At 33.3% G+C, this 25,225-nt stretch overlaps 3 protein-coding genes and 1 long non-coding RNA gene across 4 annotated transcripts; 2 read left to right on the top strand and 2 right to left on the bottom strand.

The window, feature by feature from the left end:
• Positions 1-60: 60 nt before the first annotated feature.
• On the top strand, positions 61-3,701 carry LOC122580511. Its single transcript, XM_043752787.1, has 3 exons — positions 61-616; positions 963-1,148; positions 3,310-3,701. Exons 1-3 carry the CDS (start codon positions 140-142, stop codon positions 3,598-3,600), a joined length of 954 nt encoding a protein of 317 aa, XP_043608722.1. The 5' UTR covers positions 61-139; the 3' UTR covers positions 3,601-3,701.
• A 6,696-nt stretch (positions 3,702-10,397) lies between these two features.
• Positions 10,398-12,294, bottom strand: LOC122609908. Its single transcript, XR_006325418.1, has 3 exons — positions 12,270-12,294; positions 10,955-11,031; positions 10,398-10,746 (listed from the first exon to the last, which is right to left on the bottom strand). It is a non-coding gene; the product is annotated as an uncharacterized LOC122609908 (long non-coding RNA).
• A 1,972-nt stretch (positions 12,295-14,266) lies between these two features.
• LOC122580337 (auxin-responsive protein SAUR66-like) lies at positions 14,267-14,883 on the bottom strand. Its single transcript, XM_043752609.1, has one exon. It carries the CDS (start codon positions 14,776-14,778, stop codon positions 14,437-14,439), a length of 342 nt encoding a protein of 113 aa, XP_043608544.1. The 5' UTR covers positions 14,779-14,883; the 3' UTR covers positions 14,267-14,436.
• A 6,465-nt stretch (positions 14,884-21,348) lies between these two features.
• Positions 21,349-23,737, top strand: LOC122578957 (expansin-like A1). The gene is made up of 5 exons (XM_043751024.1): positions 21,349-21,515; positions 21,622-21,731; positions 21,853-22,034; positions 23,121-23,256; positions 23,350-23,737. Exons 1-5 carry the CDS (start codon positions 21,392-21,394, stop codon positions 23,578-23,580), a joined length of 783 nt encoding a protein of 260 aa, XP_043606959.1. The 5' UTR covers positions 21,349-21,391; the 3' UTR covers positions 23,581-23,737.
• The last annotated feature ends 1,488 nt before the right edge of the window (positions 23,738-25,225 follow it).

Below are 25,225 nucleotides of genomic sequence, written 5' to 3'. Positions count from 1 at the left end.
TAGAAGAACGTCACGTACGTTAATTTTCAAACAAAACCTCTCTATCCAAACACACTTCAGTCTTCTCGTTTCTTATTTATTTTGTCATTTAAAAAACAAAAATACAAACAATCTGTGAGTCACTAAAAAACACACATTAATGGGCGTAACAATGCATGTAAAATCCGATTCCGATGCAACAAGCGTGGAAGCACTCACACCACCCCGATCACCACGCCGCCCACTCTACTACGTCCAAAGCCCATCTAACCATGACGCCAATGACAAAATGTCATTCGGGTCAAGCCCCTTTGGGTCACCGGGTCACCCAACCCATTACCATTGTTCACCAATCCATCATTCTCGTGAATCTTCTACTTCTAGAACTTTTTCAGCTTCTATTAAAAACGCTATCGTTAAGGCTAACCATCATGGTGGACACGGTGGCAGGGATGTGTCTCCTTGGAAGAGAATTGAAGATGATGATGACGACGTGGATGGTGGTGATGGTGATGACGTGGTTCCGTTTAGGTTTTATGTGTTGTGGTTTGTGTTGTCGTTTGTGATTTTGTTTAGTATCTTTTCTTTGATTTTGTGGGCTGCCAGTGTTTCTTACAAACCAAAGGTTTTTGTCAAGGTATTCTAAATATTTACAGTTACTATTTTACAGAATTTATTTATTTATTTATTTTTTTTTAGTTACAAAACACATAAATAGTTGAATATCATTGAGAGTTGAAGGTTAGGACAAAATGGGCAAGTTAGATAAAATAGTTGAATATGTTACATTAATTGAATTGTTTGGTAAAAAAGCTTGAAGGAGAAAGTCAGATAAAATCTGAATAAGCTCTTCAGTGTGATGACAATGTGACTGGTTTAGGATGTACTTTTTCTGTCAAAGGGCCGGTGTGGTTGCTTTTTTTGAATTTTGAAAGCTTTATTATTACTGTATTAATATTAATGGCGTGGTGGCTTTTGGGCAGAGCATGATGTTTGACAACTTTAATGTGCAATCTGGGATGGATGCAACAGGAGTACCAACGGATATGTTGACTTTGAATACAACGGTCAAGGTTTTTTACCGGAATCCGGCGACTTTTTTCGGTGTCCATGTGACTGTTAGTCCTATTGAAATCCATTATTTTCAACTCAAGCTTGCTTCTGGCCATGTAAGTTCAATGGTCTTTTCTACTATATTTTAATAATAACTAATGTTACTCCGTACTTTTTATGCTAAAAGGCATTGTTGATAATATTGTTGAAGCCTATACTTTATCACACTTTAGATTCAGATTGATGTAGTATCAAAAGATTGAGTTTGTGGAACTTTTCTACTATATCTTAATTAAAGCTGTATAAAGGTCTTAAAAGTTGGAAAAAGAGGCTGACAAAATTAAAAGATGAGAATATAATAGTGCAACAACAACAAAATTCAAGGTGAAATGTAGACCATACTCTTATTGGATGGTTGAAGAGACTGCTAACGAAGTATGGCAAATCAACCAAATCGATCATATGATGGACTAATAAAAGTATACACCAATTATTATATTACATAATCCGGTTCACATAGTCACAAAGACGTATAAGTAAGTTTGCCTAAGCGTATACTTGTGAGTTGGGTATTATCAAGTTATAAAGAAGTCATATATACAACTTTTTGCCTTTACGGATGGCCAATTTATGTGCTCACCACAACTTGCCTATTAAACTAGTAAGTGCCCATCATATACCCTTTTTTGGATAATTTTATCAAATATCAGATCATTAAGACTCTTGGATGTATTAGATACTTGTTACTTTTGTGTGTTTCTATGTCATTTAATTTGATTTCACAATTTGTGACATATATGCTCTACCTGACTAAGCTTAATTTATTTTATATTCTGTACCTTAACAAAAGGTTTGCTCAAGAAAATGAATAACGGGCCGGTTATCCATTTTCTTACCAAGCCTTTTGCCAACGTACACTGCAAGCTTAATTATGTTCACTTGTCATATGTGTAACTTTATTATTACATATTTTATATGTATTCCGAATGGCTCACAAGAGACCCATTAACTAGAATCTTGATTGTATAGACATATATAACTTTTGCATCATTAGTAGCACGTTTTCCTTCGTGTCCTCAATGACTTCGGACCCAACTTTAAACTTTTTCACTAGACTAGTTGAATATGAACAGAAGCACACATAAAAAAACAACATAGTTATGCATGAAATAATTTATTGTAAGCAATGCCTGAAAAGCACATCAGGCATTCATTTCAATTACTGTATTTTCAAATGTAATGGACACTCTGTGGTCAACACTGTTGTATTTAATAAGAATATATGCTTTGGGGTGAGTGTGATACTAGAAAATTGCAGTAATTATGGACTCAAGAAAGTGTCTTCACATTTCAAAGTTAGCAAAATCCAATAATTTAAGGTGACCCCCACTCCTAAAATTAAAAAAAGAAGAAGCAAGGGCTAAGTCGCTAACATAGTTTTTTAGACCCGTTTTGGACGAGTCTTCCGTGTAAGTGTTTCCGGATACTTCTTTGGTTACTCCAAGATGTTTATCTGGTTGACACCCTCCAAATAGTTATCTATTTGGGTCTAATACAACAATGATATTACCATAACATGTACATTGTGTTATAGAACCTGTACATTGATCTTGATTTGAAACTTGAAGCTCTGGTGAAGAACTAGGCTAGTCTTTTGAAGGGTCTAGTTGGTTGATTCAATTATTTGAACTCGGGTATATTTTGGTGTAATTAATACTAGCAAAAGAGGGTCTATATTTCCAAGTTGGTGTAAGTGTTGATTCATGTCTAGAGATAGTAGATCATAGTTATACAATTTTCAAGACATTTTTATGTTTATTACACTGTATTTTTTGGGCCCATGCTGAAAGTGAAATGTGAATGCACCCTGTCATCCCGTGTCACATGAATATTTCTTGAATGGGCATATTAGTCTTTTTTCCCATGAGAAATTACTACTGATAATTTTAAATAATGAAAAAGTAAACATCTTGGATGACAATGAACAACCACATGAATACCGGGTCAATCTACTGTAATTGGGTTTGGGCCTTTGGGGAATTGTGTTACTTAAACCTTTGTAACAATAAATTCATGATGAATCTCAATCTACATATTGACGTGGTACTGTGGTACTACTTTGATGCATATCCCTTTGTTTACTTGGAGACTTGGAGTAGATCATTGACTGTTATATTAGACTACATATTGAGATAAAATGTGAACATTATCAATGTATAAAGTCTGGTTGTAACCTAGAAGGTGTTTCTTTGTTTGATGATTCATTAACTAAAACAGGTGAGGAAGTTTTACCAATCAAGAAAGAGTGAAAGATTGATCGTTGCACATGTTTTAGGGTGTCAAATGCCACTATATGGTGGGGTGTCGCCTTTCAATGCCGCTATCGGCCATCTCAAGAATGTAATAGTTCCTGTTAATATGACATTCAAGATGAGGTCAAGAGCATACATCTTAGGGAAGTTGGTGAAACCCAAATTCTACAAAAATGTTTTGTGCCAGGTCACATTACGAGGTAACCAAATTGGCAAACATGTCAACCTGACTGATTCTTGCATTTATCGTGATTAATTCATGGAAGTATTTGCATATTATGTCTGGGTAGGTAACACAAGTACATAATTGAAATGTCAAGCTATATGGATTGGTGCTATTTGTAATGATTCATGAAAGTGTCCTTTTGCAAGCAAATCCAAGATTAATTCATCTAGCATTCTAGCCCCTGGCCCGAAAGGCTTTATATATATAAAATGGTTAAACTTCCTTTTTTTTAAAGTGCAAAAAAGGGTTTATACTATATAGATGTATAGACCGTATAGTTTCGGATTATGGCAAATTTGGTGAACATTGGAATGCTTGCTAGGCTGCTAGCAACATCATGTGGCTAGTTATTACAAATTGAAATGCCTCGTCTCGTTAGATATGAGAGAGCATTTGGGTTACAAACTAACTACATAATCAAAATATCATCCCACACTTTTAAAACAATGTTTTGGACCACTTTGTTGAAATAAATTGTTGAGGTGCTTTGGATATCTTAGTATGTTGGATGATATTTAAACATGATTCTTGACTCATGCCAGTTGTCTATTAGAAATGTTTTTTTTTTTCTTATGGAAATGCATTAGAGATGTTTATTTGCGATTGATTTCATGGCTAGAGACCAAGCATTCAGAACACATGCTTGTGCCTCCCGCATTGCTGGAATTATGTGGTACCGTGATCATGTGATTACATGGGCCTATAGATGAAAGCTAGAGGTCATAGGTTCAAAACTTGTCAAAGGCAAGTGGAATTCCTATATCTTGTGATCCATGTGTGAGAATGGTGACTTACCGGGCATGGGATTTATGCGGTGTGTGCTTTGGATAACATTTGGTTGTGGAAGATTCTTAAATCATATTTTCTAAATGATGGGGGTATTGTTATGGACTTATGGTAGTAGTTTTGGTGAACTTTTAGGATATTTGCTAGCAACATCATGTGACTAGTTAGGACAAATCGAAATGCCACATACCATTAGTTACAAGAGAGCATTTGCCATTTGGGCTATACACAAACCACAGAATCAAGGTTCCTTTTTATCAAACAAATTTAATGGTTGGAATGTTTTGGGATCTGTTAGATGATACTGAAAAAAAATTATTTTCTTCAGCCCATTGTCTATAAAATGTTTTCTTTTAATGATGGAGTTCATGACCAGAGTGTTGGTTTGTTTAGTGCAATTGAGTGATCTTGTCACTTGACTTCGAAATGAGTTAGTACACAATGTTTGCGTATCAAGTTAATGACAACTCGGACACAAATATTAGTAGTCAAGGGGTTTGCGCCCTCCTTGCAGGGTCCTAGAGGAGGGCCCTTGTGGCAGTCTTGCCAGCTATACAACAAGTGGGGATGAATAGGACCTCACCTAAAGCATAGTCGGTGACTATGGAAATCAACGATGCCAGTGTGCCAATTCATGTCATCTATGGTTGGATACTGACTCGTATTAGCAAGGTGGTCAAGGATATGATTTAACCTTCACTGGTCCAAGATGGTCTGGGAGCAGGCTATTCAGTGTGCAAGCTGAATAGCTGATCAGTGACCTCAATGGAACGTGCCCCGTTAACTTGTCTGGACTTCTTACTTCTTAGTAACTATTATGTGCAAAATATTAAATGTGGTTTTAGTGGCCCATGATATTTAGGTTTATTACCATTTTCTAGCTAATTGATGGACGTTTTCATTGGCCAATCTAATTCAAATTACTTCATCATATTGTGTATTCTACTATATCAACAAAAAAAAAGAAGATTTAAATTACTCTTCGCACAAGGGTTCTTGTTTGTGCCTAAAACAAGAGCATCACTCCTTGAATTATCCTAAAGTTATATTTGTACCAGATATATAGGTTTGAATAAATTTACTTTTAGAAATTAATACCACAATTTGAGATGTCCGTTGAGATGTAACTTTTGTCTGAATCTCATTTCCTTTATCTCGATTTCAAGGTCAAACTTTGAATTCTTAACTCAGCTATAGTCAAATTCGTAATGCTGACTTTGTGTCACATACCTTTGGGAATTCAAAATCATAACGTGAAAGCCAGATTTTGAAGAGCTGTTTGCAGGTCCGCTATTTGACAATTCTGTTATTCAGAATCGGGCAAGCTGAGATTCTGAATTCTGATTGTGGTCTCGTCTGTCAAACTAGACAGTTCGGTTGCTTGAATCTTTTGTACGAAGTAAGTTTATGATATCTACTACAGTCTATTACATGTGCAAGTCAATGCCTTTTTAAGATGGAAAGATCATGCATGAAAGAGTGAGACTGATTTGCAGAAACCATTGCAATTTTGGTTTGGATGGTAACATGTACATATGTACATGTTAAATTGGTCTAGATGTAAAAACCCGAAACCTAGCTTGGATCATGCCTACCTCTTGGCTGAAAAAGCTATAGATACAAAAGTCTCATTATTATAGTGCAAAGGGGGGCCGATTTAGTAAATTACTTTTGAAATGATCGGCTGCTAGCAATATCATGTGATTAGTTATGGCGAATCGAAATGTCTCCAGATACAACAGCATTTGGGTTTTTACACAAACCACAAAACCAAAGTACCTTTTTCTCTATTCAAAACAATTTTGAAGGACCACTTTAGAAACAAATGGTTGGGATGTCTTGAGATTTCTTACAAGGTATTGGCACAAGTTTCTTAACTTACGCCAGTTGTCTCTAGATAAGACATGCTTGTCTTAGAGCCATCAACATTCAGAAAGATCAGAAGTACCCAAGTACAAATACACATATACAAGTTTTATTCAAAAACTATTTACATGTGTATTGTTCATATATGTCATAGTTATAATTCTTAGACTTTTACGAATTACGAATCGACTCGTACAAATCGACTTGTACGAATCATATTGAGTCACATCGAACAACTATGTAAGTGACCATTATCAAAGTTTATTCTCAACAGGATTAGACCCATTTCGATTGAACGACAACCGCAATATTACATTAATCAGAATGTGAAACCTAGTTTTAGCATCAACAACAATAACAACGGTACCCAATCCGGGCATAAACGGGAATGTGAAAGGTAAGATGTAGACAGTATTATATTTACCTAAATCTAAAGAGGCTGCTTTGAAAAGGACCTCCGGCCTAGAGCTTTAACCTTTGAAAAAAATTCTTGACGGCAAAACCAAAGCAAAAGAAGGGATCTCAGATTTTGAGAGAAACGAAACCCTCTCTAGAGAGAAATCTTAACGGTCGGACTATGAAACCCAATTTTTAGAAAGCTATTAAAAGTCTATTATACCAGCTAGACGAATGGTTGTTTGAATGGTGGCCTCAGATTATGATTGCGTACTTATCAACTTATGGAGTTATGGTAAAACCTACATATGGTCTTATCATACAATTCGGTTGCTTTCTTGAGTTGTTAATTTTTATTAAAAATTCGTGGATTAAACCAAGTCCACAAGGCTTTTAATTATTGTAGATAAAAATTTTATCATGCTTTAAGTATGTAAAAGTATATCAAACTGAAAATTTACACTTTAAATGTGTAGAAATAAGTATGATAAATTACAAAGTCAACAATTATAAATGTATAGAAACTTATCAACATTATAAAGTGTAAAGTTTGAAAATCTCATAATTTTAAATGTAAAATTTTCATATTTAACTTATTATATTATATTTACCCACACTAACTAATAATTTGTCACTCATTTAAGTGCGAATAGTTGATCAAAAATATGTAAATATTTGACTTATTTTTTGTAGTGTTATTTGCTTCACACCACACTGTGTCACTATGGTCAGTTGGTCACTGCTCATTACATATTCTCGTGTGCTGATCACGCTATGTACACTATCATAGCCTCCTGCTATGTGTGTATTTTGAAATGTATTTTTAGAAACTATTTATCAGTGTATCAACGGATTCAGATCATCTAAAGTTAAAACCTAACTTCATAGGTAAAGTTGACATTTGGATCATTGAACTAAAATCAAAGGTCAAGATTCAAAAACTATATTTGAATCTTGATCTTTGATTTTAATCCAAAGGTTAAAATGTTCTCAACTTCACCTATGAAGTTGAAAACAACTTTAGAGGATCTTTATCCGTGTATCAACATTATAAAAAAAAATAGTGGCTCAGTGTGTACATAGGTAGCTATTTTTTTTTTGCGTGGCGGACCAGACCGAGTATCTCCATAGTCTAAGACTTGTACAACTGATAAATACAAGTACTAGTTTTTATAAGATTTTATAAAAAGCCGAAAGTTTTTTAATGATAAGGGGGTATACAACAGAAAAAAGTCCTAATTTGGGTTTAAATCTCAATTTTTATATACCTCACTAATCCTACTGTTCCGTGATATACCTATTGGCAATGTGTATTGGGAAATTGATAACGGGCCATTATCCAGACACATGATAGAAATACGTGTATTATATGCATTCTCGTAAACAAGTCAAAACTTGCATTCTAGATTCAGTCGATCGATTATTAAATTAAAAACTTTTCTACTTATAATGTGTGAAAAATATTAAAAACTAAATTTCTCATATGAAACATGTGTAATTGTGTGTTGGATAGAAATAGTAATGGATTTAGGCGTACTTGAGTTGCCAAATCATATCCTTACAAATCCTTACACATCCTTATAAATCCTTAAAATCCTATAATTTTATCTCCAACCATACAAACATCTTTACATATTCTTTAACTCTACTAAAAACAAAAAAAATATAAGTAAGGGCACCTAAGGGCATGCATCAAAAAAATCTATAATTTTGGACAAGCTTCAACCGCAAAGGATATTCAAAGGCACCTAAGAGCACCCAAGGGCGCCCAAAAACATACCCATTGGAGATAGTCTAAGACTAAAAGGAGTAGCTCATTATGGGAGTATCCCTTCTCCTATCAAAACATGTCATGTGGCATCCAATCATTAAGAAGGATATTTCTTTATTTTTGGAGTGAGAGAATACCCCATAGAATTGAATATAGATTTATAGAGTATATATATGTATATAGAATATATATTTAAAGGGAAAGGAAAAAAAAATTACAAAACCCAATGGAAGCCAACGGTTAGATGCAGGTTACACGACAAAAGGGCAAACGCGTTAGAAATGGAACGAGCAAGCAAAAATTTCGACAGGGACGCCCCAGCAGGGACGGAGCCAGAATGTTTTTGGTAAGGTGACAATTTTAACAGTTGTTTATTATATTAATCAAAGTCATCTAAAAAAAATTTACTGTCAAAAAAGGCTCTAGCTATATAAAAAAAAGAGTTCCTAAAGAATTTGGTTAACCTCAGGTTTAGTCAAATTATCAACAGTCGGTGTTGAGATGGTCGAATTTCGCTAAGATAAGTGCAGTCTATGGGAATGACTATCTTTAACATCGGTCTTTGAAATTTTGAAACATGTTATGACGAAAGAGTTGCGTTATATTAAACAAAATAAGGGTAAGTTCATCGAAATCAATGACATAAATAAGCTTCTACATATCTTTTCTACATTATACTATTATGATTACTATATAATCATTTGAAAAGAAAATAACATTTACAAATACACTATATTATTAATGTATTATACGTTTACCAAAACAAAGAAAACCCTTTTTTTTAACCTTTCTTTTTCTAATCTATTAATAATTAAAATAATTCAAGATTTTTACTTTACCAATAGAAAGATTTATCTCAAAATTAATGCTTCCAGTGATATACTATCAAAGAAGAGGATTTTGACAACAAAGATGACATTTGTATGTATTCTCTATTTGTTTATACTTTTAAAAAAAATTACATACAAATATACCTTTAAAAAAATTTACATTGTACCAAAATTGGACTGGGGGCAGTTGCCCGCACTGCCCCCATTGTAGCTCCGTCCATGCTCCCCCGGGCCGATAGGGGGCGAAATGTGGGTATGGAACACGCTACTCTATTAGTATAATATAAGTCGAAGTTTATGGCAATTAATTTTAATGGGAAATGATAAATTTTTTTAAAATAGTAACTTAAAATTCTCCTAATTATTAAATGAAAATATGTGGAAAAATGAAAATATGTGGAAAAATAAAGAAGAAATTAAAAAAAAGAATCAATGAAATCAATGTTATAATGTACTGTAATAGTTTTAGAAGGATTTTAAACTAACTTCAAAAAGATAAATCATTTTTCAATATTAATTGACAAAACTGGTAAGTGGTAATGAACACGACAATTGGACCATGAATTAATTTACTGCTGCAAATATACACTACTTTATTTTGTAAGTAGATGTGGAATTTTGCCAAACATCATTGTGTAAACACAATACGTCGTAATGTTACACCCCAATTAAATAATATTAGATAAACTAGAGTGAAGACCTGTGCGTTGCACGGCTAGGTAAGCAATTTGGATTTACGTCTATTTTCGGGTGTCGTGGTATGCTGGCAAGAGAGCACGTTATTGGGCCAATTGGTGATTTCTTCGTTTTTAGATCAGATGTGAGAATAAAGGTGGGCAATTTTTGTTTATCTCTTTTAAGGATTAATAATGAGATCGATAGTATAGAATATAGAAAGAGAACATACATAATTTTTTATTTATTAGTGAAAGGCCCGATGCACAACCTGGTAGGTTGTTTCGTATATGCGTTTTGTGCGGTTTTTTAGTTATGTATTGAGGTTTTACAATGCAGTTTTAGAGATGCATATTCACATCAATCATGGGGTTGGAATGGTCGGTACGCAAAACATGTATGGTGAAGTAGTTGATATATAATGGCATGTTTGTAGTTTACATGCACCAATATTGAGACATAATCCCTTTTTTTTTTTTGAAAAATGTTATAAATATGTAGCCTATGTTGTTAAATATGTCATGGAATAATCACTGTCGGCTCAATAATATAGTCCATAGTATTAATTCCAATTGTTTCATAGCTTTGACAAATATTAGATGAAGCTCGTGAGTCCAAACCAAGCGTTGCTTTTTACCTTGGATCTTTTCTTGCTCATCCTCCTTATCGTTCCCCTCATGATCCACTGGAGCACCATCCAAGCTTCTGCATACCTCTTTTTCTTCTTCAGAATCACTCCAACCAATTCTTTATTGTCCACCTTATCAACTTGGTTCATCTGTCGCGCATTATCGATCTGTTTCAAGAGCGTAAACGAAGAAACTCCTTGCACGCAACATGTTGCAATAACACCTGAAAAACCTCCAAGTAATCACATGCACCAATGGTTACGCACTTAAAAATCATACTGGTTTTGTCTTCTACTAATACAACTTTGCGACATACGCATGATCAATTCTCATTAATATCAAAAAAAAATAAAAAATAGAACAAATCACGATCAAAAACTGTTTAATGTGACAATTGTGGATATTCTTTGAATAAGGATACATGGACTCACATAGAGTTGAAAAAAGCAAACACCGGACCAGTTGAAGCAGTCTCTTCGACACTTGAAGCATCCCATGAGGACAAAGTCTGAAAGAACAAAGGTATATGATGTAAATCTAGAGGTAACATTTTCAACCCATTTACTTCTAAATGTGTCATTATAAGTTGTATGTTATGTCTAACAGGTCAACTAAGAGGAACCGGGTTAAAATCTTTTAAAATCTCCAAAAGTCTATTTTTAAAATAGACAATATGACGAATCAACTTACATTATATATTTGATTATTGTAGTAACTATTGTTCTTGTAGCAATATTTAGTTATCTAAAAAAATAAAATGGAAAAATAAGGTGTGTGTTGGTTAATCCGAACCAACCCAGTTGATTTTGACCAATTCTAAAATGACTTGTTCCTACCCATCCCAGTTTTAACCATTATCTAGCCCACCCATCTTGTCACCTCGACAGAAAAACTATTACAGTTAGGGCTAATATTAAACTAAGAAGGGGGTAAGAGACTAAACCATGATTGGCCGGGCAGCTGCATGCACATGGATCTTGCTATATTATGAAACTAAGGATACTAAAAATGTAGATTCTAAGGTTGCAAGGTCAACCCATTTATTTACGAATGGATGAATTCAGGCTATAATTTATCTCAAAAGTGTTAGAAACAGGTCGCATATCAGCTAAAATAAACTTTTAATACTATATATACATGCACTACAAAAAAAATATCCTTTGTTCACGCTTGGTTATAGAAAATGTAAAAAAATTTATTAATTTAATCGCATCTAAAAATGTGTGGAAAAAAAAGTTACATTTAAAAGTGTTAATAAATTTTAAACATCATTATTTTTTCACACTTATAAATGTATAAACAAAATGTTAACACTTAAAAGTGTGAACAATTGTCAAATATTTTCACAGTTAAAAGTGTGAAAGTCAACTTGTAACACATAATTTCTTCATACTCTCCATGTGTGAAGAAATTGGGTGTTGCAAATTAACTTTCACACTCTTAAGTGTGAACAATTGGTATATTTTTACACATTTGAAAGTGTGAACTTTTATTTTCCATATATATAAGTGTGTAAATATTGTGATTTTTTAAAATTCTTCACATTTTTAAATGTAAATTATTTTTAGACACTTTTAAATGTGATTAAATTAACATATTTTTTCACACTTTTTAAATATATGAAAAAACAAATGTGAGCAAATGACATATTTGTTGTAGTGATGTCAAATATATACATTCATACATCCATATATCTAATAGAATGCCTTTTTCAACTTGACTTATTATATATTGATATGACTTTACCTTTGTTTTCGACGTTAAACCTGAGAATTAATACCTACACCATTTTATATAGAAGATATGCATTAAGAAAATAAACAAATAAAAAGCATGCTAAAGATTTTTTATAGCAAGAACACTTTCCCACCGGCCACAACAGATCCTTTAAAAAATTAACAGTATTTAACAAACCTGCGACAGGCGAGTAAGTTTACTGTCTCGTTGTGGGATATGCGATCCCTTTTTTCATTTTTATCATCCCTGAGTGCACTGATGAAATTCCCGAGTGCAGGAGACCCATATTGATTTGAATACCTGTTTCCAACCGAAGATGAAACCAAGAGAGAGAAGTGTCATAGTTATCAATGAAAGGTGTAAGGTGATTATTCAAAACTGAATGGTACACTGTTCACATTTGCACTTACCTTCTTTCAAGCGAACCTCTTCGAACCTGCTCTCTCGGATCCAGCAAGGTCTACAAAATGTAATTATACACAACAATATTACACCCATAATCAATATATTTTGGTCATTTAAAAGTACATGCAGCTACAAGTCACTGTGATCTTTCAGCGTCTCGATCTTGTTAAAGATTGTGCTGGTCACATGAACTTCTACCCATCCGCAGAGACAGGTGCAAGCATATTTTGCTCTGGTAGGAATTAAACCTATAGACATTCATAATGACGGTTTATGTTTGGGATATCTTAAGAATGGCGCTTTGTTCTAAATTTCTAATCCATTTGAAACTGCAGGCCACCAGTTCGTTTCTAGAGTTTCTAATTTTTCAAACTTGAAATAGCCAACATTAGAATGGGAGGGGAGATGTTTTTGGTTAAATCATCTTGTGACTATGCATGCTTAGACACGTACTACCAAAATCATTATATTAGTTTAGTTGGCTTCAATAACTATATATATGATTATAGATGGAAAACTCGATACATGGACTCATAAATGAGTCGATTTGTGCAATGGTCCAAGTTAGAAAATTATAGATTACCAGCAAGCCTGCCTAGTCATCAGTTTTGTTTGATGGCTATATTGCAGAATACTAAAAGTCAAAATTACCAAAAATAAGAGGCAATTTAGACATAGCATAGGATCTTTGTATTGCATACTCCGTATAACCTTTGGCCTTATCATTTACATGTAAAATAAATAGTACCTCAAAAAAAATTAAAAAATAATAACAGTTGCATAACATATAAAAGAAAAGAAACTTACATATAGCCTTTCAACCGTTGGCTTTTTACTCTGATATTTTATTTCTTCGATGGAAGCTGCAAAACTTAATACTGATTCGCACCTACAAATTTAATCCACAAAAAACAACAACCAACAACAACAATGGATTAAAATTTTTAAAAAAATTCAAAATTCCTCCAAAGAGAAAATATATAAAGATTCACTTCAAACACACCTAAATACATGGAAGAAACGATCAAAAATTAGGGCACATATGTAGACCAGCAGATGAAGAAAAGAGGAGAAGAGGGAAAGAATAGTGGAGAGTCGGTTGGATGGAGCGAGAAATAAAAAAATTCCCGTAGGTGTAAGCCCATCAAATTGTTTTTGGCTTGTTGTATATATAATTGCATTAATTTTATCATTATTGGCAACCAGAATAAATATTCGACCTTTCTTTTGCCCAGGGAGAATCAAAAGATATGTGAATGGATGGACGCTCAATAAATCTCTCACAATGATCAATTATCAATTATAGCAGTAAAACAAATGCATTAAGCACATAATTAACCCCACTAACCTCATTCGTTTATGATGATATGGTATTACAAACATATTACCATAGTAACTAAACAAATTCAATTAAGCTCCTACTTAACCCCATTTACTATATATAGATTAGATACAAAAATGAATGAAAGTAATAAGTTAATTACTCTTCCTGTATATTTCATTATAATTATTGTGCTAAAACCCTATTAAGTACCCTAATTAACCTTATTTAATACAATCGATAAAGCGTTAAGAATGCGTTAATTTTTTCACCATAGAACTTTTAGATATATATAGATAATTATTTCCTGAATTGTATTAACATGTTTTTCCGTGTATAGTACGTACGTACAAATGATAAGATATTTCTTTGCCTAAATGACCTAAACAAATAAAATCTAGCATGTTGTACATAGAAAATAATGGCCTTCAATTCGCCGAGCTAATGAATTCATTGATCGCCGACTATTGAAGCAAGCAATGCTTTCTCCAAGTCATCAGAAAAACCTCGTTCGAAAACATCGATCAAGTACTTCACAAGAGTCGCGTCACAAGGTAGAGTGATAGGCCCATTCCTAGACAACCCAAACTCTTCTTCCGAGATCCTTAAAAGCTCCAAGAAAACATTGTTGTTAAGATAATGCAATGGCATCACAAAACGACTCTGATCGATAGCGTAAACCACAAAATGGCCCTTGTTTGTCACAGAACCATTTTCTTTGTTGTGACAACCACTTTTCAGAGCCTCTTTCCGCCATTTATTCACAATTTTTGCAATTTTCTTAGGCGTCATGGTGAACTATATTGCGCTTGAGTACGTTTTTTCCAAACTGCGAAAATGTTGACAACATGTAAAGTTGTTATGGAATAATTTTAACTATACCATCACAAATTTAGATGTGTTTTTTTTTTATTATGAAAATATAACAAAGGAAATATCTCATATTTATATGGGGCATAATAATGGAGTTAAGAGGTCTAGGTACGTAGGTTTGGAATGCTAGTCAACAATATCATGTGATTAGTTATGGAAACTCCAAATGTCCCTCGTACCACCAAATACGAGGACATCTTTGTTCGTTTTACACAAACCACACAATATCCAAATCCCTTTCGTATTTGAATCCAAGTTCAATTCCGGGACCATTTAATTTGTTTCATAAGGTGGTAAAATATATTGATCATAGTATACTATTGTTAGGCTCATAAGACATATATCGAAACATGGTTTTAATTCATCCATGTGTCTTATGATCAAATAGTTACTTGTCGAGGAAGGACGGGAATTGAATACATACACACGTTATAATAGAGAGACAAAAAAAAGAAACGTTGTATATTGTCGAAGGGTATTTTTGCTCCTTTTTTGGATGATGCAGTTGGCTCGAGTCAACTCGACCAGACGTGCTAATGGATGTGCAAGAGTTTGGATCATACCGGACCAGAAGTGGTCCAGTTCTTTTAAGACGGATGCTTGATGGATCAGAGATAAACTGAATACGATGGAACAACACACAACAATGAGAGAGCCGGAGGAGAGACCTCCTTTGAGTGGCGATTCCCTATTGGTAACTCACAAACCTCGTATATAGGAGGAATGGTACGCCACGGTTCATATGGACTGAACCTCCGATGAGAGAGATAATCATAGTTTAGAGAGAGAGAGAGAGCAGTAAGTGTGGTGATTGTAATGTTGGAATGATAATCTGAGAGCACCTATTTATAGTGCCCAGTTTGGGTAATAGGATGCTTCGCTTTGGGAGTGCTTCATCACCCGGGTATTAGACTTTCCCTTGTCTTATGTATCCTTGTATTTATTGGACAATAGTGAGTCCCTTCTTAGCTGTTTCTTGAGGATTGGTACGACTTACTCATTGGTTCATTCTGATCGCTGGTCCATCTGACTTGTCGGTCCTTCATACTTGCTAGTGCATCATACTTGTTGGTTCATCATGCTTACCGGTCCATCTTAAGTGTTGGCCCGTTCTGTATGCTGCTTCATCTTGTTTGTTGGTCCATCTTTCTTACCAAGATAGGTCTATTTATGTTAGATGACCAATTTAGTCTATACACCAACATATATATAGTAGAGGATAATTTACAGCAATTTGTTTGGGGAGATTTACTTATTATGATTGGGAATGATTGTTCATATGAATCCTTAATTTTTGGTGAAACCGAAGGACCAAATTTTGGCCTTTGATTTATCTTCATCAATGGATGAGATTAATCATCTTTCTCCCCTCTCCTCTCTTTTTTTTTCCCGGCCACTGACTTCTTCTTCTTTTCCGGCGAAACAGCCGCCGGCCACCACCTGCTTCATTTTCTCCTCCGGCGATAGAGCCGCCGCCGCCACCACCTCCTCCTCCTCCTTCTCCGGCGAGCAAACCATGGCGTCGACATAAAGGTCGGAGCCCGTACCGTATCAAACCGCCACCATCTCTTGTATCGCCGCCCATCAAATTCATACGATTCCCATATGCGTCCCTTGATAGTCAGCTTAGAACGGATAAGGGCCACTGGCCCGTACCGTATCCACCGAAAAACGACATCGGAGTAATTCGCCGCTGTTTTTCAACGGCGGTGATGATTACCAATTAGATTTGATTGGATACTGGTTGGCCGGAGTAGATCGCCGGAGGTAGTGACCAGAATAATCGCCGGAATTTCATCGGAGATCAAGGGATCGCCAGAGCTGACGACGGAAAACCACCGGAGATAAAGATTTTCCTTTAATATTGAATGTTCATTAGATTTGATCCAAGGGCTCAGATTGAGCCCTTGGGTTTTTACCAATTTTGGTGGTTTCACATGAATAAAACTCTATGATTAGGTATAGATTTCAATTAACATATCTACGCACTAGCTTATGTTACAACTTACAAGTAGTTAATTTTGATTTTGACAAAATTTAGAAGTCTTTGTTGCAAGTGACTGATTTGATGTTTTTTCGTTTTTATACGATTTTACATTTAGAAGTCTTTGTTGCAAGTAACAAGATGTCAGGACCAAAAAAATACGATTACAATTATAAATCTATACACAGATTGAATCTACACGATTTAGATTCTTTCAGGGTAGGACTACAAAAAAGACCCCCCTAAAAATAAATAAATAAAAAAATCAATTAGTTTTACCAAACATGTAAGGACAAAAGTAAGTCGTAAGTGTAGTTAATTATACTTCAGTGCTTCCATTCCATCGAACCATGGTTGTGACATACACATGCTTTGGTGGTTGGTATTATTGGCCATCAACACAACTACAAATAATCATTATCTGGGGAAGCCTTACGTGTTAGGTTGTGTTTGGTTCGTAGATTTTGATGGAATTTGATGGAATTAGAATTGAATTTCATTCCTTAGTGCGTTTGGTTGCTCAATGATGAAGGAATATCATTTCGTTGGAATGTTAACATTCCCTCATTTGATGGAATCTACATTCCATGGGGACGGGGAAGAAATCTTATTCTGTTTCTCACTTAAATCTTCAAAAAATGAAAACCATTACGTCAAATTCCATTCCTTCCAAAAACATTTTGTGAACCAAACACGCCCTATTCCATTCCCATGTCAAACAATTCTCAAAATGTCCCAACCACTTATTTCAACATTATGGAAAAATAGTTTGGTTTCATATGCAAAATCGGTACCTTCGTCATCTATATATGTTCTTTCTCTACACCAACCAGTGTTTCTTCAATATGTTTAATATTTCACGGTATTTGACACAATTGGATTCGCTATAACTAACACATAATGTTGCTTGTTATAAGCATTCCAAAATTATCTCTCTTCCAACTGCCTTATAAATGCATTATTGGGTTTCCTTGACAATAATTCCACAATATCTTCATTTTTAGATCCCCCTTTACACTTTGTTATGACTCAAAAGGATTACAATATTGGAAAAAAAAATAATAAAAAATAACAACCTCGAATGATGTTGGAGCTTTTAAGATGTTGGAAGATCAGTATGGGCTACAGAGAAGTGGGCCTGATAAGTTACTGTGCTCTGAGCCCACTACACCCTCGTGAATTAAAAGTCACATAAACACCAAGAAAAAGGTATTTCACAAGATGTTTACCATTTCGATGAGAAAAATCACATATTAAAAAAAGGGAAGTGATATTGGTACCATCATTTTTGATTAATGTACCATTATGTACAAATTGTATAATTAACTGTATAAGTCAGCAATGCATAATTGTGGTACATCAATCAAAAAATTTGATACGAATGTCACTTCCCTTAAAAAAATCATGTGATCAAAACTAGCGAGGTTTTCCTAGTGTTCACTTCAAAATGCCGCTGTCGTTAAAACCCACTCGTTAATCGATGAAACTTTCTTGTTCAACTTAACATAATATATATATATATATATACTAGCATATATCATACGGTTCAAATAATAATATATAGCATATATATATATATAGACTAGCATATATACAATATACAGAGTAGTTCATAAATGATTTAATTTAAATAAATAATAGTTAATAACTAGCATATATCATACGGTTCAAATAATAATATAAATAATTAATATGCATAAATAATAAATGGTTTTTTAAAATATATAACGAAGCAAATGGACTTTTTATGATTTTTAAGATATTTTTTATATATGTATAGACTTGTAAATAGGGTCATTTACATGTGTACCACTTGTGAATTTAGTTATTCACATGCGTACACGCTAACGTTCGCATGTGTACCAACTAAAATGTATATATTTTTACAATAAAAAAATACTTATACACTTATAAATTGGATTATTCACGTGTGTATGAAATAAAAGATATACTTTGTTATAATAAAAAAAAATTAATTGAATAGGATAATTCACATGTGTACAATACTTGTGAAATTGGTCATTCACAGGTGTACAAGCTAACACTCACATGTGTTCTAACTAAAAAATAAATTTTTTTTCAATAAAAATATTATTTATATTTTTCTTGATTAATATAATAAATAATTTGTAAAATAAAAAAAAATTGAAAAAAATATATGCATCAATAATTATTAATATTAATTAATATAATATGAAGTTAAGAAGAAGTTAGACAAACTTTTAAAATGTGAGTTCCATGATTTTCGAACTAACTAAACGTGTGTTCCGTTTTCATTTTTTTACTTTTTCATATTCTTATTATGCCCTTAACTAATTGTTATTTATTATTAAATTAATATGTATTCAACATTATTACATAAATGCCATCAACTCATTTTAACCATTGATTTAATTAATCTAATGGTCTTGATTAGTTCTCGCAGTTCTCGACATTTTATTACTTCTCACAATAACTTAACTATATATATATATATATATATATATATATATTTTAGAAGAAGGTTTCGAACTTGAGGACACAAAACCCTACCTACAATGTTATTTATTTAAGGGTCTTGTTAAACGAAGCCTAAGAGATTTTGTTATATAGTTGCACATTTGCCATAAAATTAAGAGATGGGTTTTTGATATGAATAGATAAAGATTTTTTATGCATGTTAGTGATCAATCCAAAGATTCATTTAACATTTTCTTTATTAAAGATATAGAAAATCAGATAATTAAAAATTAATTTACCGTCAAAAATAGATAAGATAAGTAAGGTATCTTTTGTACTCCGTACTATGTAGCTAGTATCGGCATCCGATTTTATTTTTCAGGATAAATGTGAATATTAAACTTTGGGGTTTGCTAAATACAGCGTTGTATTTAAGGTGGATAAATTGTTTGTACATTTACCATGAAAATCAGGAGGCAGACTTTTAATACGAAAAGTACAAATTTTTTTATATACATAAAGGGCTGTAGTTAGCATTTCTTTTAAAATTTTAACATGTACTTTTACCGAAAATAGTTTTACAGAAGAGTCGGTGGCATGCATTAGCGATTGTTTCCCATTTAACACCGCCCTCCTGCTTTGTCTCTTTCTTAGTTTCTTACTCATTTCACATTTTTAACTCCTTTTAATGTTTTATACCATTTCAAAATATTCCATTTTGTAAGAATCCAAAATTCTATTAAAAGAGGTACAAAATGTTGTCAAGCTGGTGCTGATGTTAATTAAGTTGTTAATCATCTGGTTATCAGTTTTAATTTAATCAAAACTCAACACAACAATAAGAAAATTTATAATGAAACGCATGTCAGTTTAATATATAGAGAGAATTTTATCGATCCAATCTTCGATTGTAGATTAAACAATTTCTTATTTTTTAAGATAACAAGTGGCGGACCAAAGACTAAATAACGATACGTTTACAAAATTTTCACTGGTGTATGTCTCTTTAATCATATAACATGTAGTACGTAATTGACTCTTTTTATAAAAAAAATAAGTTCAACTTAGCAAAAAGAAATCTCCTTCATTTTGTATGCCAACGCGTAGACAATTCATTACATCATAGCCATGATGGATCGATAGAAATAGAATGGTCGGTATTCAATTTTGAACAACTTAATAACATATATGTAACTATTCTTTTACTTTTGATTCAAGAAGCTAGATATTCTCTTAAGTCATCGTAGAAGCTTGTGGCAAGTGTATGGATGGGTATTTAACACATAGACAAAGTCATGTGCACATGCATCATGAAGTTGTTTACTAATAAAATGTTAAAACAACAATCTATCTTTATGATTGCAGAGAATTGACTCTCTTGAAGTATATTTTTGATAACGAACTCGAAGACACTGTGTTGAATGTTTACTTGTATAAAACTCTCGATCGTTACTTCGTCCGTATGTGTGGAATCACTTTAAAGTTCGAGGCTTTGAGCATTTATCGAATAAAGAAAAACGTACAGGAATATAGAATGAATATTAAGTTTTTAAATATTTGAGAAAGTATGAAAATCCGGGTATTAGCCTAGTGATTAAGGGAATTCCAAAAAAAAAATTTGATAATCGTACAACTTTTAATAAATCCATCACCATTATGCATTTATACTTGTACCATGTGTTATTTCAGTTGTATAGTGTGATAGATTAATAAACATTTATGGTACAAATATGGGTTGCCTTACAATGTGGTTTCCTACCCAAAGGTCTTAGGTTCATATATGACATATGTAAATGAGGTAAATATACTCATCTAATACAGTAATAAAGGTTGCTAAAAGTCGAACCATCCGGATGAAAGGCGTTAACCATTTATCCTTTACTGGATTACTTAAAAAAAATCGTGGTATTTTAAATAGAAACCACCAATAATATATCATGATACACTCCCAAGACAAATCCATGTTCACCGACATCGTCAAAAAAAGATATATATAAAAATGACATAGGTAGAGTAAGCTGTCAAATATCTATGTAAAGAACCCATATATAAACACATATGCATGTATCGATCATATCTACAAACACACACTGCAAATTAATTAGAACAATGTCAATCTTCATTTACTTTCTCTTTACTATTTCAACAATAATTGCATCTGCTAGTAGTGCTTGTGATAGATGTCTGCATCAATCTAAAGCTGTTGCTTTCACCAATGCTTCTGCTCTTTCATGTAGTACATTTTATTTTTTATACAAAAATTTGAACTTGACACTGACTATGATAATATTTTCTGATTTCACATAATGGGTATTAATTAGATTTTCCAAAATATGTAGATGGAGCATGTGGGTATGGTTCATCTGCTCCAAGCTTCTATAATGGCCATCTTGCTGCTGCTATTCCTAGCATTTTCAAACTTGGGTCAGGTTGTGGTGCTTGTTTCCAGGTACAAATTTTTTATATATTTGACCCTCTTGTTTTGGTCCTTACAACATTAACAGACAGCTAATTAAAAAAGTAAATTAATTTGAAAGATGAAAATGTTGTCAAATAATTAATTTTTACAGGTGAGGTGCATGGATGGTAAGTTGTGTTCAAAAGCTGGAACACAAGTGATAGTGACTGATTTGAATGATAAGAACACAAAGGCTGAGTTGGTGTTGAGCAGTAGAGCTTTAATGGCAATGGCTAACAAGGGTATGGAGCAAAATATATTAAAACTTGGTGCTGCCAATGTGGAATATAAAAGGTACTACAAGTTTAATTTATTAAATAATGCATTTGCTGATATTTAAATGTATGTGTACTTGATCTTTTTGACAATCTTAAACTAATCTAGCTAAAAAGCCAGTTAGCGATTATATGTCTTATGGCATTTTCATTCTATTTCTAAGTTGGAAAGCAGAATAAAAAACTACAGAAAAAACTACTCGTATAAAATTTAGCAATGTTTTGTTCTTTTGGTATTTGTTGTGATGGACGGGTGGGCTCCAAACTGGGCTTTGGAAATATTTTATTCTTTTGTTGACCAGTAGACTTTTTCAGAAATAAAACTGCAGCCCACAAGGAGGTCATTTAATTTCTTTCCTTCGTGACGAGTGATTCAAAAATTATTATTACAGTAATAGAAATATAAGTCAAACGGGTTATGATCTACATTTCGTAGTTTAGAATGCGTGTAGAGTTTCATCATTATACGGTAAGGTATTCTCTGATATCGAATACTGACTAACTGTTAAAAAAAAACAGAAATACAAGTTTAAACGAAATATATTTAGAACAAACATTTAAAAAAAAAAAAAACTTATAGGAATCTAATTACAAAGAATTTTGAAATTTTTTATACTAACTTAACATAAAAAATAGATTAATTAAATTTTATTCAATCAAAATTTTTTAAAGATAATATTCGAACCAAATAGCATGTTACGTTATAAGAATATTTTTCATCAAATTGACATTCTCAAAAGAATAGCCCCTTTTAACACCCTTAAACGTGAGTATGTGGTTGTCTGAAAAGCTTTCTCACATCTTAATTTTTTATTATTTTATATAAAATAAAATATAAAATAAATAAATGGGTCTCTTATTTTCTACAAAACATATTAAAAAGTTAAATATGGAGGGTTTTTCACATAAATCGAATGTGAAACAATTTCACCTCCGCTACCTCCAACATCTATACATATTTTACTATGAAATATTTGTTTACAACGAGATTCATGATCATCTCAAATATTGTTGGGGCATTCATGAATTGTATCACAAAAAATCAAGAAAAAAAAAACTATAAGACCAAATCGTTCACGAATTTTCTGTTATTTTCTGTGTGTAGGGTACCTTGTAATTACAAAGGAAAGAACTTAGCTGTGAGGGTGGAAGAATCAAGCAACAAGCCCAGTAGTTATCTTGCCATTAAGTTCTTGTATCAAGGTGGCCAAACCGAGATCGTGGCTGTTAATGTTGCAAGGGTACGTAATTACATCTTGGTTATTATAACCATAATTCAAACATAAATAATTATTAATCCTACATGAAAACTTACATAATCGTTTGTTCTTTAGGTTGGTTCGACAAATTGGGGCTTTCTTAGTAGAAAGTCAGGTGCTATTTGGGACACAAGTCGAGTTCCAGCAGGAGCATTGCAATTTCGGTTGGTGGTGACCTCTGGATATGATCGGAAAAGTATTTGGGCCAAAAGTGTCCTCCCGGCTAATTGGAACGCTGGAGTCGTGTATGACTCTGGTGTCCAAATCGATGATGTTGCTGAAGAAGGTTGCGGACAATGTGATTAATAGATTCGGAAATAGTTCTCCAAATTAATGTCATAGAGAGATATGTCATTTGAGAAAACTCATATATGTTGATGTAGTATCGAACCCATTTTCTATGGGGTATATCATGCATGTATTATCGTCTCAGATTATATTATATATCACATAAATTTTAGTATAAGTTAAGTCTTAAAAAGAGTGTATTCTTGAGTTTTTTTTAAAAGAAAAGAAAGGGGAAGATTGGATAGGAGAAGAAAGGATAGAAGATTAGATTTATAAAAGTCATTCTTGAGTTTGAAAGGAAAGTGAAAGAAAAATAATCGAAACAATCGCCGGAAACCTGCAACCACCGCCGGAAACTTGCAACCATCGCCGGAAACCTCCAACCACCGCCGGAAACCACCCTTTCCACCTGCAACCACCACTTCCACGCAACCACCACCGGAAACCTGCAACCACCACCCACAACAACCACCGGAAACCTGCAACCATCGCCTGCAACCACCACCGAAAACCTGCAACCACCACTTCCACGAGTTTCCTTCCAAATCAAGCCAAAATGGTCAGAAAACTTTTGGGGGAAAAAAACTTGATTTTTCCTTCCCTTCGCTTTCTTTTCTTTTGGAAAAAAAACTCAAGAATGCAAAAAGGTGATTTTTCTTATCTTTCCATTTCTTTTCCTTTGGAAAAAAAACTCTAACAATGCAGCCTAAATGTTTGTTTAATTAACAAAAGTGATATAAAAAAGGAACTTCATAGAGAGAACTATATATTTATATCCTATGAGGATCTCAGAACATATCGATCAACTAACGACAACCTTGGTTTTAATGGTACATATGTGAAATGGTCCAGCAGCATGGTTGGATAAGTGGTAAACACCCAGGCCGTTATTGGGCCTTTTCTTTTACCATTTAGGTAGAAAATGGAATCAGTCTCTCTACTTAAGTAGTGGTAAGGTCTGCCTATATCTTAATCTCCCCTATACACCAACGAGGTAATGAGGCTCAAAAGGCGGCACTAAGCAGTTTCTTTCTTTCTTTTTGTATGTGAAATGGTCCATCGATTAACTAAGGTTGCGGGTTTAAATTTTATGGTGAATAAGTTTGTAAATTTAGTGAATTGGTTTTTAAAACAATTTAGGAGAGCACGTAGAGCACTCGACCTTGTTTGAAAAAGTCTGCATTGTTGGTACATTGGTTAAGAGTACAATTCAAGAGAATGATTTTCAAGAGGAAAGTGCAACAAAGAATACAAAGCGTGGAGTCAAGATCGCAACTTGTAGTGTTGGAGTCAAGGTCAATGCAGTCGGTGCGATTCTTTTTTTCTTTTCTTTTTTTTTTTTCAATCATCTATTAAGAGTTTAATTTTATTTTTATTTTTTTGAAAAATACCCTTTAGAATTATATATAGATAAACTACGCAATTGAAATAGCAAAGGCCAAAAATCGCAAAATTGGTTAGCGATTAAGCTCACCATAACTCGGCTCATGTTGATTTTTTTGGATGTTATGTACATATGAATTACACAAACACGTATTAGGTATTGTTTTTAAAGAACCGATTACAGTCTTTGTTCTAAAAATAAAATCAATACCTTTTTTGCTTTATCCTAGACACTATTAAACAAACGTAAGATATTCAATCCTTAATTTTTATTAATTAA

This window comes from Erigeron canadensis, chromosome 8 (genome assembly GCF_010389155.1).
Source record: "Erigeron canadensis isolate Cc75 chromosome 8, C_canadensis_v1, whole genome shotgun sequence".
Classification (NCBI taxonomy): Eukaryota; Viridiplantae; Streptophyta; class Magnoliopsida; order Asterales; family Asteraceae; genus Erigeron; species Erigeron canadensis.
This window is presented reverse-complemented; position numbering and strand designations above follow the sequence as displayed.

Coding starts and splice junctions, on each gene's coding strand:
- LOC122580511 (XM_043752787.1), top strand. CDS start 140: ATGGGCGTAACAATGCATGTAAAATCCGATTCCGATGCAACAAGCGTG. Junction 617..962: donor AACCAAAGGTTTTTGTCAAG/GTATTCTAAATA, acceptor GCTTTTGGGCAG/AGCATGATGTTTGACAACTT. Junction 1,149..3,309: donor TCAAGCTTGCTTCTGGCCAT/GTAAGTTCAATG, acceptor TAACTAAAACAG/GTGAGGAAGTTTTACCAATC.
- LOC122580337 (XM_043752609.1), bottom strand. CDS start 14,778: ATGACGCCTAAGAAAATTGCAAAAATTGTGAATAAATGGCGGAAAGAG.
- LOC122578957 (XM_043751024.1), top strand. CDS start 21,392: ATGTCAATCTTCATTTACTTTCTCTTTACTATTTCAACAATAATTGCA. Junction 21,732..21,852: donor GTTGTGGTGCTTGTTTCCAG/GTACAAATTTTT, acceptor TAATTTTTACAG/GTGAGGTGCATGGATGGTAA. Junction 23,257..23,349: donor TGGCTGTTAATGTTGCAAGG/GTACGTAATTAC, acceptor TTTGTTCTTTAG/GTTGGTTCGACAAATTGGGG.